We start from the raw sequence: 18,386 nt of genomic DNA, 5'->3' as shown, positions 1-18,386 counted from the left end.
GAACGCTAACGCTGAAAACATGTCTTCTGTTACTCGCTCTCCACCTCTTCCAACATGCTGCTGCCCTGCTACAAACGAACATCTGCATTTGCCATCAGAACTTTTCTATTAGAGACTTGCTACACCCACTTTAAAAATAAGGGAACGCTAACGCTGAAAACGAATCTTCTCCTAATATTCGCTCGCTATCTCTTCCAACATGCTGCTGCCCTGGTACAAACAAACATCTGCATTTGCCATCAGAACTTTTCTATTAGAGACTTGCTACACCCACTTTAAAAATTAGAGAACGCTAACGCTGAAAACGAATCTTCTCCTGATATTCGCTCGCTATCTCTTCCAACATGCTGCTGCCCTGGTACAAACGAAAATCTGCATTTGCCATCAGAACTTTTCTATTAGAGACTTGCTACACCCACATTTAAAATAAGGGAACGCTAGCGCTGAAAACGTATCTTCTCCTGATGTCCGCTCGCTACCTCTTCCAACATGCTACTGCCCTGGGACAAACGAACATCTGCATTTGCCATCAGAACTTTTCTATTAGAGACTTGCTACATCCACATTCAAAATAAGGGGACGCTAACGCTGAAAACGAATCTTCTCTTGATATTCGCTCGCTATCTCTTCCAACATGCTGCTGCCCTGGTACAAACGAACATCTGCATTTGCCATCAGAACTTTTCTATTAGATACTTGCTACACCCACATTCAAAATAAGGGAACGCTAAAGCTGAAAACGAATCTTCTCCTGATATTCGTTTGCTACCTTTTCCAACATGCTGCTGCCCTGGTACAAACGAAAATCTGCATTTGCCATCAGAACTTTTCCATTAGAGACTTGCTACATCTAATTTCGAAATAAGGCAACGCTAACGCTAAAAAATTGACTGCCCTGATCAGAGATCACCTCTGAACAAGAAGTGACAACTCCATGCAAACGCCCGTGATCGCTTATGCGCGCTCTCTGCCAGGTGTTTACGTCCCTAAATTAAAAGAAAGCGGGAATTTCGATTTAGGAATTACAATATGATTGTTAAGCCTGTGTCCGATGCATCCGCTTATACGATGGTACGATGATAGGAAAGTCTTTCTATTGGTTGGCGGAAGAATTCGCAGAGCTCCAACCAATAGAAACACTTTCGTATCATCGTCTCATCATATAAACGGATGCATGGGACACAGGCTTTACTTCTGTGAATTTATTATTCGTAGCAAGGTAAATATTTGTCCAACTACATTAAAAGTCGCTGCACCTGTAACAGCTACCTTTAAAATGATGTAACGCTGGCAAACACAAACTTAAACTGACCTAGAAACAAAATGGCAACATGTAGGTATATGTATTGACGTTATTAAAAAAAAGACAGTCATAAATTATAAAAATATTTATTATAGCAGAAACAAGAAAAACACAGTCATAAATGATAAACGTATTTATAATAATAGAAATACGAAAAACACTAGAAATGATAAAATTATTTATTATAGCAGAAACAAGAAAAACAGTCATAAATGATAAACATATTTATAATAACAGAAATAGGAAAGAACAAAGTACATCCTATAAACGATCAACATATATAACATAAACAGGACAAACAGACGTCTAAATGATAAACAAGTAAAAGTAAAAACTTAAAAAGCATGTAAGGAGCAAATAAACAAAATTGTTGATGTCAAAATCTGCCTTTCTATAAAATAATAATACAAAAACTACTTATACAATTTGGGTGCAAATTTTTGGATGTATTGATCCACTATAGCATTGTCGCGGCTATCTTTCTGCGGCTTAATTTTCGATGTATTAGAAGCAAAATATATTTTCACCTATTATAAATAATAAATTCCGAAACTGCCGTATTATTACATATATTCGTCATGCAAAGGGCAACAAATTACTAAAATGATTAAGAATTCCATTAAACCTTTTTGACGTAGCTGCAATAGGAAAAATTTCTGCGCCCACGGTCTTCTATCATATATCTTCTAAACAAATCTAAGTTTTATTGTTTAAAAGATTACTTATGTTCTTTACCCCGAACACGTCTTTCCTGCAACTCTTCAAATTATGCTCATAACGTTTCGATGTCCTCCTCATGCTGCATAGCTTGTAAAATAGAAGTTGTTTCCTTGGAGTCATTTTGTTCCTGCTGGTTACTCCAATGGAATGAAGCAATTCGCTTCTCACATGCAGCGGTCAACCTATTAAATACTTTTAAATAATACTTTAGAACAGCGTTTTCTTAAACTTAAGAAAAAGCGTGTACCTACTCTTACTGTAGTTATTACTTTTTAATGATTATTAAAACTTACCGATTTCACTATCTACATTATGTGTAGGCATCGAAAAAGTTGATTCTTGTTCCCGTTCGACAGAAGTAGAATCATCATGAGAAGTTTGTATACCTGATAAGTTTTTCATTATTATAAAAAAAATTTCTGTCGAAAAAGTATCTCTACCTGTGTGCGGATGTGTCTCCGAATCACTAGCCGGTGGCATGCAAATGTTAGAAGGAGCTATAAAACTTTTGAGAATAGCTTTTGTCAGCAGCGTCTTCCTTTCGGGAGTTTGAAATTGAGATACTATAACATGGTTATTGCATACCGAATAACACCTTCTAACAGTGGTATGAGCTAATTTGGACAATGCTGGATTATTCACAACGTCCATCCAGTGTTGAAACATAATCGCACCATGAGGGAACATGTGGAACCTCACATTCGGATTCCCGATACGATTTTCGCACGACAAAAATGAAAACTTTTTATAATAAAGTCAAGGCATGATCTGAAGCAATAGATAAATAAGTCAGTGGTATATTTTCCTCTAGTTATTTATATTTTTTAGCACAACTTATAGTATGAACAACAAACTAAAAAAACAATCACAAGATCACTAGCAAAATCGAGTTTAACACGAGTTCTGCAAGCAGTAAAATGCTATGCAGTAAAATTCTTGTTATATGGCAACTGCTGATCATACATGAAGACGTGCTGCTGATTACAGTGATGATTAAGGACAGCCACATGACGAGTTTCATTGAGTTGCCCTGCTATTCGCTCGCTACCTCTTCCAACATGCTGCTGCCCTGGTACAAACGAAAATCTGCATTTGCCATCAGAACTTTTCTATTAGAGACTTGCGACACCCACTTTCATAATAAGGGAACGCTAACGCTGAAAACGAATCTTCTCCTGATATTCATTTGCTACCTCTTTCAACATGCTGCTGCCCTGGTACAAACTAAAAATCTGCATTTGCCTACTTTTCTATTAGAGAGTTGCTACACGTACACTACACATACGTATTTGTGATGATCGTGTGCATTATTTTAAGTCTAATGAACTCTGGCTTCAAGCACCATATTATATTCGTGCATTAAGATTAATTATGGTATCGGAAAGGAGATTTTCTCAATAAAAAATATTTTACCGTGGAATTTTAAAGGCATTGTTATCCATGGTACGCATTATTCAAGAGCTATTAGTAGAAGGAAAATAAAACGTTGATTTCCCACAAGACTCATTCTCCTCGTTGTATCGGTAACACGAAAGCAGAATTGCGCTTTATGTGGAAAATAAATTTCCGTTCTCGACGAATATATGAGTAGAATGCAGCTAACCCTATGAACTTGCTTATGAAAAACAGGGAACAAGATGGAATCAACCACTGAAAATTTAATTCCGGACCGGAGGCGTTAGATTGACGACAATTTGTCGGAAGTCGAATAAAGTGCAAATCATAAAGTTTATGTTGATGAAACCTGAGCCAAATTAGTTGAAAAATTGAAAAATGAAGTGCAGACGATTTCCAAATTCTTTGAGAATATGGCACTTTATCCGAAAATTTTGTTCAACCACGTCGAAGACTTGGTCAGGGTGCAGCCACGCCTCCTAGCATTACATGTTTTTCAGAACGTAGATATTTTAGATATTGTAAAAGTACAGCTGTTCAAGAACCTATGAAGTGAATGTCAAGGTTCGAACTTTAAGGAAAGTAGAAGTCAATTTCGTTGGCCAATTAAATGGACAGTTTTCAATTTCCTAACTAAGCTCAGTTAACTTAGGACAATAGACATTTTCTGGACTTGTAAAATGGCCGAGGTGTCCCCTAAGGATATTTATAACTACTATTAATGTTTGGTTTACGAGGGTGCATGCTGGCGCGCAATTTCCTTCTAATTGTCTATTTGCGGGCTTCGTGGCCCGTTATGGTTTCTACTAGTTTTGCAATGGGGGCCAGAAGGGGTCTAAATCCTCATTACTTCACCACGTATTGGTACGAAAACTCATAGTGAAAACAACAAAATCCCCTTCGAATTGGGTTTTCAACCAGATTACCTAAGTATATCTAAATAATTGAAATAAGTTGCTGTGTTAGTTGTAAAATAGTTGCACATTCTAAACTCTGGGACGGATCCGAAGGAATGTTGCCTTGAGTTTAGCACATGACAATGGAATGATTGCAGATGAAATTGAAATAGACGCAACAGCAGATAGAAATAATGCGACTGAAAGTGAGGAGGTGAAGAATGTGAATATGAAAGTAGTGGATTTCAAAAAAACGTAAAAACTCTTCACCACCCATTCCAAAACCCCTTTAATTAATGAAAAAATTAAATAAAATTCAACACCCCTGAAATATGATAAAATTTAATTCTTCAATTCCTGAATGCATGTTATAAATTACGTAAATAAACAATTCGTCATTTCCAATGGAACATATACCAAGCTCTCTATTAAAATCGAGGCAACTCAATTTGACAGGCTCAAAACAAATCCGCAATAGCGGCTCTATAATCAAGCTCTTGCGTCATTTCCCGGCCTTAAATGAAAGGATCTGAAATATGGACGTTATTTGTTTAGCATGTCAACGGGGCTCCGGATGTGGAAATGCGAGAAGAAAAATAAAACCGGAATCACGTACGTGTGTGCCCGAAAAGATGCGAACGGCTTTGAAAAGTTGACAGTGTTTTCTTCTTTCCACCGTGATGGAGTGAGTGGGCGCGGTCCCCATTACCACTAGATCACGTAGGGAATCTTGATCACAAATTTCTGGATACCAAAAATATTTTAATGGCCCAAACTCCTATAGAGTTTCTTCAAATTTCATAGCGGTTTGAAATATAATATCTAAGATATGTCCAATGTAAACTTGATGATCAATGAATATTGTTTAGCTTTTAAAAGGCAATAAATTGAAGCCCGATTAAAGATCTTGGAAAATTATCATCGCTCTGGGACCACTCGAATTTTCAAGGCTGGGCAAGTAAAACAGTTGCTTTTGTATGGAAGATTGTCATCAAGGTGAACACTATTTCAAAACACATATTTTCCTGCTGTTAAGTTTATCTGTCAATTGCTAAATAATACTTGCTTGAAAAGGGCTCATTTATTATGTTCCGTATTAAAAAAAACATATTAAATTACCGGGCTTCTGTTAATCATTTCTGCTAACATTTTCTTTAATTCCAGCTGGTGAAGACGAGTACGCCTGCAAACGAATCGATTATTTCGCTCAAGATTACAGTCCAGACCTCAAAGATTCAACGTTAGTTATTCCATGTAAGTGCAAACGTTTATTTGAACACAATGTTCAATGTAAAATTCAAGTGTTATCGTTAGTTTTAGAAACTTGAATGTTCAATCGTGAAAAATATATGATTTTTTTCTGCCTCTCGTAGCTTTTTCGGTGTTCGTCTTAGACTCTCTAGATAACTTCTAATTTAAGAACCTTAGCTAATTCTGAAGTAATATTCTTTACGCAACTCAAAATTATTTTTATTGTTTATTTCATTTATGTAACTTCTTACTTTACTCATAAAAACAGTCTTCAAAATTTATTTGAAATATACATAAATTATAATAATATCAAATAAATTTGTAACTATCTACATTGGGAACTCTCGATATATACTCTCTGCGAGATAATGTAAAACTGTGTTAAGCTTATTTGATATTTCTTATTAATCCTACTTTTGAGCAGAAATTACCTTGATTAAGAGTTTGGTGCTCCCGTTCTATTAAACAATTTTATGGTAGATTAAATTCCCAAATTTCAGCTTTTCCTACAGAAAATACACACATGTACAAATTGTTAGAATATATAAAATAACATAATTCTATCAATAAAATTTAATAATATAGTGGGAATATAATAAATTCAAATAAACTATTAACTGCAGTACTATTTTAACAAGAATGAAACATAACTACCAAAACACTTTATATGAACGCTATATTTCACCGGACGTATATGGTTTAAATTTACATTAATTATATAATTGTGTACCTTTACAGAATGAGTTTAGTTGCTATTTAATGAAAGTATTTAAATTATTAATTTTATGCAATCCATATATGTATAATGGTTGGATAACATTGAAACAAAATTGATGACGAAAAAATGTTTTCTTGATTAAGTTACGTTCGAAATTCAAACCCCAGAATAGTTTAATATTATGAGATTTCAAAAAATATTAACATTTGACAAAAATAACAAGTTGGTCGAAATTTTAATATATTTTACATTCATTTGATAACATTCAGTTCAAAAATAAAGATTTTTTTTGTAATAAATTTTTCCGCTTATAAATAATCTCGATGAGGTTTATTGTATGTTTTTCGTTATAATTTTCAGCAATGCATCGAATGTCTCAACACAAGGACAAATTTCTGGATTCAATATAGGATAGRATAGCGTCAAAGTAGAGATCTAGATCTGTAGAGCTTGATACTGAAKATATTACGCKTTAATTAGTGGTCATTGGGTAAAGTTGATAGTTTCGAAAATACAGTGTATTMAAATTCGRAATTGTTTTTCGCTCGATTGACAGTATTTTGAAAACATCTGGGTTAATTTGGGTTAGGTTAAACTAATTTTTTTTTAACATTASGTTTTTTAGATTAAGAATAAAATACGTGTTTGTGACGAATACAAGTTCCACGTTGCTCAAGTTYCCAACTAMGATATTTSTAGAATAATACAATTTGACAAACTGAAATCACGAGTTTCGGATGCGTAGTATCTCCAGTTTCTGTATTTYCCATTATTGTTCAATCACCTTGTACATCGATATACATAAATTGTCATCCGTAAAACAATCAGTGTATCAAATTCAACCACCCATTAAGCCCCGTYGGAGCAAACRAASCATTTGTTTTTAGTCYGTATTTGAATATTTTCAGTTTGTAACACTCTAAAATCTTAATATTTCTTCTTTTCCAGATGTTGTTTCAAAAGCTGCCATYTTTTTTCTGCTGGCAGGATCRATCATGATTGCAGCYTTTATGTGTTGCATGCTTGGTCAATGCGTTAGATATAGAGGAATATATACTTTTATATCCGGTTTACTATTTATATTYACAGGTGAGTTTAATTTTATTACTATTATTGAAATGAAAGCAGTTAAAAGCGCGAARGATAAACTAATTGATAAAATTCTRAGGCAAACTTCGGTATATATYACACGCATTTTCCGTTGGTTAATTTMMMAAAAAAWAAAATKAAAAAATCTAATTAGGTGTATTTTAAATACGCAAATTTCCGCTTTAATGCTATTTATATAGGTTGATTTAGATTGAGTGAATGAAAAACCATCCARCGGTTTATTAAWGAAACGACCACTTACAACTTATTATCCCAATATAATTTTATTAATAAACTTTTCAAATTTTTTCAGGGTTGATAATGCTACTAGGTCTCATAGTGTATATATCTGTGTTCAAAGCAGAAGTGGGTAGTAAACTTAGGCCGCAGTCCCAAATAAGGCCACCACTGTTCGAATACCGATACGGATACTCATTCCTACTGTACGCCTTTGGACTGTCCTCTGTAAATTTAACGGGAACTGGCTGTATTTTTTTATTTATATATAGGTGAGTAAAACGCAACTTTTCCACATTTCAATCCCCGCAAAAGGTTATTGATTCTGGACAGAAGGTGAATGGCCAAACAAAAGCTGTATAAGATTTTTGAAACCAACATGAAAAAGTCATAGCAAATTGATAAAAACGTGTTTGTTTTAGAGTAAGGTACCATTGGAGAAGGAAACAAATCGACGAGCTGAGGAAGGGAAATAGAACGCCTTCGATACCAAACTTACATAGAACTATAGAGCCTCCAATGCCTGTAGAGTATCCATGCAGGAGACATCCTTATTACTACGTTAACTCGAATAGTACCGTTACGTTCCCCAGAAGTCCAGCAAGAAATATGTAAGTAATGTGAACTAATTAAGTAATTGAATTACAATTTTGGGTTTCTTGAAATATAACCAGGTATACTATGTATAGAGAAAAGTACTCAATAATTAATAAAAACTAAAAGTTTCCTACTTCCTCAATAAATAGCTGCTCACATATTTTGTATGTCACATTTTTTATAAATAAAGACTGATAAATTTTCAAATATAAGAACAAAAATTAAATGGAAGCCGCCGCTACACAGTGAGTATGCATTGCGAAATTTTCAAACAAAAACCATTTTCTTCACTCTCAATCACATGTGCTTGTTTCTTAATTTAAACCTTGTTTTCTTGATTTAATATTTGAATGCACAGCAAGTTTAATACGTTTGATTTTTAGGGCGAAATCTAGAATTATAATAAATTAAATATAATAAAATATATTCCTTAAATCAAAATGAGCGAAACTAGTAATTTCACATTTTTTGCCACAAATTTATTACTATAGCTACAAAACTAACAAATGTTTTGTGAAAATTCATTTTATGTGAAAATGTTGAAACTTATTGAAGATTTCCACCAATTTTTATATTTGCTAACAGTCAGTTCAAAAAGCTGCGAAGTAATATAAGTAATTGCACAAGCATAGATAGAAATTTTCTTGCTAACTGCATCTTCTATGACAGTACTGTGATGCAATGAAGAGCACTTTCAAAAAGTACGTCAATTATTGTAAAAATATCAATTCGATGAACCTCGAGTTATCTTTTTCAGAACTTTGTCATCTGCAATAAGCAAAATTAATATTAGCATGCGGACAAAGAAGAGTTTTATTAAAAATCAATTTGCGATCAAAACAAAATTTCCTCATTGCGATTATATTGACGACATGTTTATGGAGTGAAACTGTATATCAATAAAAGGGAACAATTACTGTTTTTTACTTGCTTTATATTAATTATTTGAAGTAATTTGTTCAACCACTTTTTAATGACTAATATAAAAATATAACTCTTGATTAATTACTAAATACTAGCATATTTTCAACGAATTTTGAAAAAAAATGGTATTAAAAAAAACGTCTGCTCTCAGAAGCTAATTATGAAAACTGCACAAATTTCGTAGTGTATGAATAGGGGCGAATGCTCAGTTGATAGAAACTCTTCACTATGCGATGATGAAATGCCATATTCAAATAAAAAAATTGGGTTTTGTAAGGCTTTGTAAGTAAAATTTGTTTTCGTTTGTTGTAGGCAAATGTTCGAATTACATTTTCTGTGCAACCAAAGTAATCGGAAGAAATTATGTTTTTAAGGATTTGACAATAAGACAAACCTTATATTAAATCGCAACCGATGACAACAAATGTATTTTATTTTAAAAGTAGCTTAGAAAGGAAAATCAGCAAGAAAGGAAAAAACTGTTTATATAAGTTCGCTTAATAATTGTTCAATCATTCATAGTGTCGAAAAAATATAGGCAAATCGAGAATAGAGCGCAGAAATTACTTTAAGTTGGCCACGTAAATCAAATCAAGCAACGTACATATTTAACAATGCCATAGACTGAAAAATGGTAATTTTTGTAAAAATATTTGTAGCTCCCATAAGGTATTTTTCATAAAGTAACTTTAGTTTTTAATCTTTCTCTTTTTACAGGTACCACATGTCACCTAAGGATAGTACCCATGAGTCGCCTTGCACACTGCACCGATCTCGTTTCCACCAATCAACGCCCTCACTGAAAGATGTCTCAGCGTCTTTCTATGACTTTCCCCCACCGCCGACAATTTCGTATCAGTTCGACGAAAGATTCACCAATCGCGAGCGCGGATTATCCCGTGACGTCACCCTGAACACTGTCAACACAGTGTCGACGACTGCCGATGTCAATCTGGATGATTTGCCCGAACCGTACTTTGACGATTATTCGCCAAGTTTGCCGCAGGAGTTCGTTACTTTCGATCTGGATCAGCCGTTACCGATCAGAGCTCAAAGTATTGTGAGTATAAGTTCGCGTGGTGGTAGTCGAAAAACGTTTGAAAATGATGCCAGAAGGACTACACCAGTGTAGAAGTTAAGCTCGGATTAGATTTAAGTTTCTATATACAAGTCGATGGTTTGGGTTTTTGGTTCAGGTTTCTGATCTAAATTCCAGATTTGATTGATCTGCAGCGTTATTCATTGGCTTTGGGTAGTGAAGGTTCTTTTTTATGAACTGAATTGTAAAAACACTGAAGACAAGTAGGTATAAATTAATAATCACTCAAAAAATATGCAAGTTAAGATCAAATTTTACCAAATCAACTAAACCAAAATATATCTCAAACATGCGGCATGCCGCTAAAAGTTTTATAAAAATTTAATTTATAGATAACGTTCTGGTACTTTCATCAATCAATCAACTTTATGTATTAAGACTGATTGATTTTGCAAAAATAAGTATCAAATGCTTGCGCTCGTTTCTAAAATTCTCAAAATTGAAACAATATAAATATGGAATGAAACTGATTGATTTTTAATCAAATACAAATGTTCAAATTCATTCATCAAAAGCAGATGTGGTCTGTTTGGCACCCAAAACAATAAAAAAATCACTTCTCCAAAAACACACTTTCTGTAGATGTATGTAACAAAACGTGTTGGATTATGTTAGATGAAAGTTACATTCATAAATTAGTTTAATTTCCGAAACGCGTAAAGATATACAGGGTGCCCTGAAAACACATGATCAGAAGGATACTGTGACATTCTTTGGTTCATACGAAGACGATCTGACCTAAATTTTATTCAGAAAAAGGCTACGTAAAAATTACCGAGACACCTTTTCATGCATGTTTATAAGTTTCAATTGTTAAACAAAAATTATAGCACTTCGGGCATTGGAAAGCTGGTGATAATAATTCATCCTATGCACCAAGTTGATATTTAGTACATTTTTAAAGTTTGATTTGTTTTCAACGTAAAAATTGCTTAAAATGTGTATCATTCACTTGTTTGTTGAATCCCAGTTTGTCGTAGTGATTGGATATTTTATAATCTCCAACGCAAACATACAAAATATGTGCATTTCAATATCCTAGATAAAAAATTTCTATTGATTCATCGTGTGTGCTTTTCTTAGTGTCTCCCGATCCAAATATTGGCGCTTTTGTTTACCCAAATCAAAATGATTAATAGAATTTCGGTTTAGTATCTTTAATATTAAGTAAAACTTCCAATAAAAATTATATTTTAGTTCGTAAAATTCAAGCATTAAAAAAACCCCAGACTTTGCTTTGATTATTATGCAATGTCTGATGTAACTTCATGAAATTTATTTTCCTGCTTAAATGAGGAAAATCAATTAACTTGAAGAGTAAAACCAGTATATTTTCAAAACACCTTAATAAAGATGCCGTTAACATATGGAATAAAACATGTATATATTTATATAGACCGCTGGCAGAATTTTAAAATATATACCAAAATTCGATCAAGATGTTCCAGATTTTGTGAACAGAAACCCAAAAGTATTTTTAAATTTCGTACCAAATCGTATCATCAATATTGTTTTCTCATTACTCCCTAAATATAACGTAATAAAGCCAAGTGAGCTTTAAGCATTAAATGTTGACCTCACGTCAACCGATTTTCTTGGAAATTCTTAAATTCCGTGGCGTAATACACAGTTACGTGAAAGTACAATTCAATTGCCCAATATCCAATTTTAATGATCAGGCTTAATTTAAGGTGATCTTGCATGACATAAATAGTTGATTAAAACAATCTTTTATTTTCAATTATAATTATTAGAGGAAGTAATACGCTTTTGTAAGTTAAATTTATCAATAGCAATGTCTGTATTTTTGGAATGAGACGAGATAATTGGCTTACATTGTATATGTATGCATATGAGTAGATGTGAAATTGATGACTTGTCCAAATAGATTTCATTATCCTTATTACAGCTGTTTCAAAAAGGAAATATTTTACAAAAGATGTGGTTATTGTTGACGATTTTCTAGTTAGACTTAGGCAAAAAACAATGACATAAGTTATTTACGTCTCACTTGGTTTTATCTGGACTTTAAAAACCAAAAACAAAACCGGTGGATACTTGAGTATTCCGCAGCTGATTTCTTGAGCGTTTTTTTCTGTTGTTGAAACGTTTTTTGTAAAAGTATAATGACTAAAACTGTGTCAAAATGTCTTACATATCGTAATAATAATTAGCATTCGTTTTCAATTGATCCCACATTGAAAAATCGCACCTAAACTTAGTGAAATTTATAGAAAACACCAATCAGTGGCATAATGTGCCATTTGTAAATAGTTATTTTAATAAGCACAGGAAAAATCCGTGATGATACGAAATTGTCTTCAGTTTTTGAGGAAGCTCTAAACAGTTACGAAACATTGTTAGATGCATTCTGCTTTCAAGGGTAGGAGATATTAATCTTGCCGCAGTGTGTTTATAAATTTCACTAAGCTTTACCTCGATAAACAGCATATTGTTTGTATACTAGGAGAAACATGTTATTTTAGCTGGTTAAACAGTCGTTGTTACCTAAATAAAATTTTAATTAAGTATAGTGAATTCATTGTTAATAATAATGATTACAATGAAAAAACATGCCATGTATTACATGAACTGTATATAGTATGAATGACATGTTATTTCCATGTTACACATGACTATATTCTAAATAAAACTTATACCGAATTTCGAATAACATGTTTTATTTTTACCTTTATTGCTTCCCATACTACTAATAAGGAGCTCAAACCGATATTTGGTAAAAACCGTAATAAACAAGTATACTACAAAACTGCATACGGTTCGAGAATTCGGCAAAATCCTCGGTTATGTAATTTGGAATTGGAAAATTTAAAATTATTGAAATTCCATTGTAACAACTAAATAAACATGCTACTTGAATAAACTTTAAAGCTTTAATTCCGTCCATTTATTGGATTTCAACGAATTTAATAATGTTGTTATTTATTGACTTCGTTTATCGGCCGTTTAACTAATTGCTTGTAGGTAGTGCTGAATCTTTACGAAGAAAAAAAACTTTATGAATAAATGTGTAACCGTAACAAAAATCGTCCCAAAATATCTCAAATTTTTTTATTTTTTTTTTAATAGAATTAAAATTTAAAATTATAAATAAATAACAGGCTCTCACTCAAACAAGGCGGGATGCAATCGTTTGGTGCTTAAAATTGGATTTAAATAAAGCAGCAACACTGATTGTGCATCAATATAATTTAAAACGAACCCGTAAAAATGCACTACTATTTGAAGGAAAATAAAGAAACTAATACTACTCCAGATTTTAAAGCCAGCACAGAATCATTTGATCGTCATCAAAACATGACAAACTCGCCTAAATGTAGGTACTGTCGTTTGAAACGCAATACATCTTAAAACAACTACTTCAAATTAAAATAAAAATCCTTCTCAACATTTTGTCAATCTTTCTAACTCCAATTAAAATAACCTAACAAGGAGTTATTGGTATATATAATGGTTAATACGAATAAAATAAAATAATTTAAAAGCGTTTTGAACACGCTCGATGATAAATCGGACTCGGATTGCATTAATGTATAAAACTCTTCCATTAGAAAAATAAAACCGACGACATTAAATAGTGCGCATTGAAAGTAAATTTTGATTGAGACAGCAAAATTAGATTGCATGCAGTAGTAGACAATTTTAAGCCCATTGGAGGAAAAAAGATTTAACGACAGATTACAAAAGATATCCGAGCACAAAAATTTTATGAATTAATCGGAATTACACGAATGCAACAAGCTCAGAATTAACAGAACTCTTCAAGAAGAAAAAAAAGTGCAGTGAAAATAAAATATGTATTTCATGATAAGTGATATGAAGAATAAAGATGATAGAATACATTTCGAAGTGTGAAGATGATAGGAAGAGAAGAATTTCAAGAAAATCAACACATCGTTTGATTGGATTTTCTTCAGTGTATCTTCACCTGCTTCCTTCCTTCCTAAAGCGAAGAAGTTGAAAAATACACTCAACAAAAATAAAGTCGTCATTTTAATCGAACAGCTACATTCTCATTCCTTAAATGGATATTTTCCAAATTAAAATACCCTATATTAAAAAACTATATAATATATTGCTTGCCCCCCAGCAATCAAAAATGAGATTTCGTTTTAGCCAAAGGAGCAAAAAGAGTGGGCCGACAATTTCATTTAATTGAAACTAATCTACTATTCAATCATAAGTGATAGCCTCAAAAATCACTGTTAAGAAAATTTTTAATAAATATGTGTATCGTAATTGTCATTGCCGTACTAATCCTTTGTTTCCTGTGGTATAAATTTGCATAACACAACAAGTTTTTTAAAAGTAACTTCCATGGTTATAAAGCAAATTGCCTGTTCATTAAAAAGAGTATGGTTCCAGATGGTATTAAGCTTGAGATTCCTAATCATTCCAACATTAAAACACAAATGAAACATTATTTAACTGCTTGACTTAAGAGCAATTATAAAATTTGGCTCTGCATAATATTTAGAAAATATAATTTTTACACTCAAACCTTTGGGAGATGATTTTTAATGATGTATGTGACAATCGAAAATAAAATACAATAATTTAAAAAAATCAAATGAAAATTGGGTTCAGTACTAAAGTCACTTACTTAGGTAAGGCAATTAACGGTTTTCATAATTCCCAATGAGATTTAAATATTAGGAAGATATAATTAATATTGGATATTTGAAGTCGAAGGATATTTAACCGACTTGAAAAAGTCACATTTCCGAATGACTGAAACAGTTTACTAATGAACCAAGCAACGAACTTAAAAAACTATTTGGTATTGGTTAAAACAAAAATACCCAACACAGAGAATAAGTACATTTTTCTAACCGCAAATTCTTAATTAAACCCGTGAATCATTTCCTGATCATGATTCTAGAAGTGTTGTATCAGTAGAGATCTTTAAAAAAATAAGTGAATAGTGTCCCTGTTTCTCAGATTATCAAGTTGCACAATTAAGAAACATTTCTTTATGCTTATTTACCCAAATGTTATACTGCTTTCCACTTTAACATACACTTAACTTGTTACAACTTTCCATTTTTAATTCATATTTTTCCACTTAGATGAAGTATTTGAATTGGGAATGAGTTTTACTAAAATTTCCAGTTTTCTTTTTACGTAGCTAAATTGACGAAATAAAATGGTAAAATAGAAGGAAGCTAAACATTTAACTGATTGCTCTAACTAAATAATAATAAAACAGAAACTTCTATATTTTTTCAACGATATCAAAACGGAATTTCTAGTCTTTTATTTGATATTAACAGGTTTAAACAGTTTTAACCAGTTTTCAGTATAGCGCAGCAAGTAAATCTAAAAGCAAAAACCTACTGACCGCAATTATGCAAGTAATATTCTTGAGAATCGAGAGTCCAAAACAACATCCAAAAGATCTTAACGTGTATTCAATTACTTATTCATGAGAGCTATACGCTATTCAATTGAGTGCATAATCATTTTGAAGAAATAGGCAGAAATGGATAATTTTCCAGATTAAATTAATTTTATTATTGGCTTTTGATTAATGAATGCGAAAATTATTGACATGGTTTTACCATGTCAATAATATTCTATATTTTACATGCATGTCTAATCATGTCTATATAACGTGGAATTCCCGAATTCAATTGACGCAATCTCATCGCATCAAAGAAAATAATTATACTTTTTTGTTGTGTTCTATTTTTAGTAGGCAAGTTAAATAATCCGTCTGCGAGGCAAGCTCTTAATCTGATTGATATATGATCCTTTTATTTTCAATTTTTGTCTAGGAACTAGAAAACACTTTTAAATTTAAACGGATCAGAAATGTAGTTAGCAGAGCACAAATGATGACATGAAAACAGTATCAAAACCTTCGCAAGACGCCTTTACAAATAATAATTATAAAAGTAATTTTTTTGAGGCTTGCTAACACATCAGTTTTCTTTGTATTTCTGTTATTGTTATATTTCTAGTTGCGCAATTATCCCATTTTTAGAACTTTGAAGGCTTTAAAAAGCATTAATAACTTTGGCTGGTTCAATAATATTTTCAAAGTATTTTTGATGTGGTGGAAAACCCCATTAAGTGTTTTTTAAAAAGTGGTTCTAGCAAGGACCAATTAAAACGTATCTTTGAAAATGTCGAACTAAACTAAATGTTAGTAACTTTAAAGACGAGATTAGTGATTCTTTGAAATTAGGAATTCCGAGAATTACGATTTCGGGTAAGTTTTATCTGTTTTATTAATGCGTTGTTAAAAGTAGGTGATAACAATTATGGTGACCTAATCTTCATGCCATAGAGAAATACTTTGGTAATATGTATGTTCTATCGTTAAATAGGATTCTGTTATACAGGTTGATTCATATATTTGAAACTTTGAAGAAAAACTATGAGTCGAAGGATGCGGTGTATTTAAGTAGGTATTGATAAATGCACAAACCGTTAAATAATTAAAAAGTCAAATTAAAGTTTAAAAAATAGATGTGGATAACGTTGATAAAACAGGAAATAAAACTGATTTACAATATTTTCGCCTTGATATTGGCAATAATGGAATCGTACTACGGATGGTGCTGTGGTAATGAAAAGCTCATATTAGTAATTTCTATTTTTAATTTACAAAAGGCAAACTGCATTAACTAATAAAATTATAATAGCACAGCTTCTCATGTGAAGTTATTGGTTAGTAAAAACCCAAATTTTCCAAGTTGGCAAAACCATCGCTATTGGGACAATTTCCTACAAAATTATTTTTGTTTCTGCACTTAAAAAAATCATAAATATGAATTATGACACAAAACGTAAAGCTATACTCTTTATATAGTAAATATTGTTGTATTAAGTCAAACTAATTGCTTATTAATATTGACTTTGACTATCACTTTCCCAATATTTTTTTTTATAAATACGTACTCTAGGAAATAGCGCATTATATTTTTGAAGATGAGAGTTTTGAGTGAACGAGTTTAAGTATCGATTTATTTTGCCTGAAGTTCAGCATGTATACGAGTTTAAAATTGTTATTGAATCTAATTTATTCTTAACATCGGCAAGCTTTAAGCTTTACCAACCACCCTTCAAGTCTGAATGATGAGAGTTGTTTTCTTTCATATAAGAACATTTTATTTCCAGAAACCACACTTTTTACTTTCGCCACAAAATTAAATTATAGACTTGGACGAAATTAATTAAAACTTGATTGACTTTAAGGCAAATTATTTAAATCTTAATGCAGACAGTAAATAGCAAATAGGTACACGTAATCAATAGTTTTTTACAGTTTTTGCGTTTTTTGTAGAAAATCTAGATTGCTAGATTTTTCGTATTCTGTCGATAAGAGATTTGATAGATATAATTAATTTACTCTTTGTTGTTTTTCATTTCGTTCATCATTAAATTAATTAATCAATCAAATTATTTTCCAAATAAAAGATCAAACTAAGTAATTGAACTAATAATTTTTTTGCATTTGAAACTGGCATTAATACTTTGACTGAATGTCGCATTATTTAAAAAAATGTTTTTTTTGCGGTAAAATATTTAAAAGAAGAGTAAGATATAAACACCTATGCAAATGCAAAAGGTTTTTTAAAAGCTCAGTATTTCAAACACATACGGGAAGAAAATTTTAGTCCTTTAATTTTCGTGAACAAGAAAAAAGTTGCTAACTTTTATGTTTTTTAATTTGATTTAATATGTACCTACACTCTTTTTTCTTTAGATCTATCTACCTTTTTGAGAATACAAATTGGTAGGTTTTATTGATTTTTACTTAAGTTTAAATTAAAAATTAAGTTTTATCTCTTTGACTTAAAGCCCAGTGCCACATTTTATTTATTTTGACTAAAATACATTCAGCTCTACTAAATCGTATTTGATTGAATTTAATACTAATACATTAATTTGACTCAGTAATTTCCAACTGCTTATCTGATTTTTGAAAAATGTTCACTTCCATAGTTCTGCGGAATTTAAAGAAGAGAAGCAAGTCTTTCGTCTAATTTGCACTGCTTACTACTTCAGATCGTATTCTGTTATTTAAAGAAAAAATGCTCAAATTAATTTAACGATTTTGTCCAAGGTTTTCCTATTATTAAACGCCAAGTTCAAATCTGTAGTAATAAATCTTCAATGAATTTTCAC

General features: G+C 31.8%; 3 protein-coding genes across 4 annotated transcripts in view; 1 reads left to right on the top strand and 2 right to left on the bottom strand.

Moving 5' to 3' along the window:
* The window catches only part of LOC109538326 (tolloid-like protein 1), a 55,608-nt gene that overhangs the window by 27,013 nt on the left and 10,209 nt on the right, over positions 1-18,386 (bottom strand). The window lies entirely within an intron of this gene.
* LOC125503360 lies at positions 1,748-2,849 on the bottom strand. Of its 2 annotated transcripts, none has more exons than XM_048663506.1 (3): positions 2,464-2,849; positions 2,317-2,409; positions 1,748-2,215 (listed from the first exon to the last, which is right to left on the bottom strand). In XM_048663506.1, the coding sequence occupies exons 1-3, from the start codon at positions 2,708-2,710 to the stop codon at positions 2,076-2,078; spliced, it is 480 nt and encodes a 159-aa protein (XP_048519463.1). In that variant the 5' UTR covers positions 2,711-2,849; the 3' UTR covers positions 1,748-2,075. The 2 variants fall into 2 exon arrangements, with proteins under 2 accessions (XP_048519463.1, XP_048519464.1); XM_048663507.1 differs by having other exon boundaries at positions 1,748-2,205; positions 2,464-2,741.
* Positions 5,363-12,900, top strand: LOC109538222. Its single transcript, XM_019905367.2, has 5 exons — positions 5,363-5,568; positions 7,232-7,372; positions 7,686-7,881; positions 8,032-8,220; positions 9,848-12,900. Exons 2-5 carry the CDS (start codon positions 7,279-7,281, stop codon positions 10,260-10,262), a joined length of 894 nt encoding a protein of 297 aa, XP_019760926.2. The 5' UTR covers positions 5,363-5,568; positions 7,232-7,278; the 3' UTR covers positions 10,263-12,900.

Source organism: Dendroctonus ponderosae, unplaced genomic scaffold, assembly GCF_020466585.1.
Source record: "Dendroctonus ponderosae isolate FM_Combo_2020 unplaced genomic scaffold, Dpon_F_20191213v2 Dpon_F_20191213_2, whole genome shotgun sequence".
Classification (NCBI taxonomy): Eukaryota; Metazoa; Arthropoda; class Insecta; order Coleoptera; family Curculionidae; genus Dendroctonus; species Dendroctonus ponderosae.
This window is presented reverse-complemented; position numbering and strand designations above follow the sequence as displayed.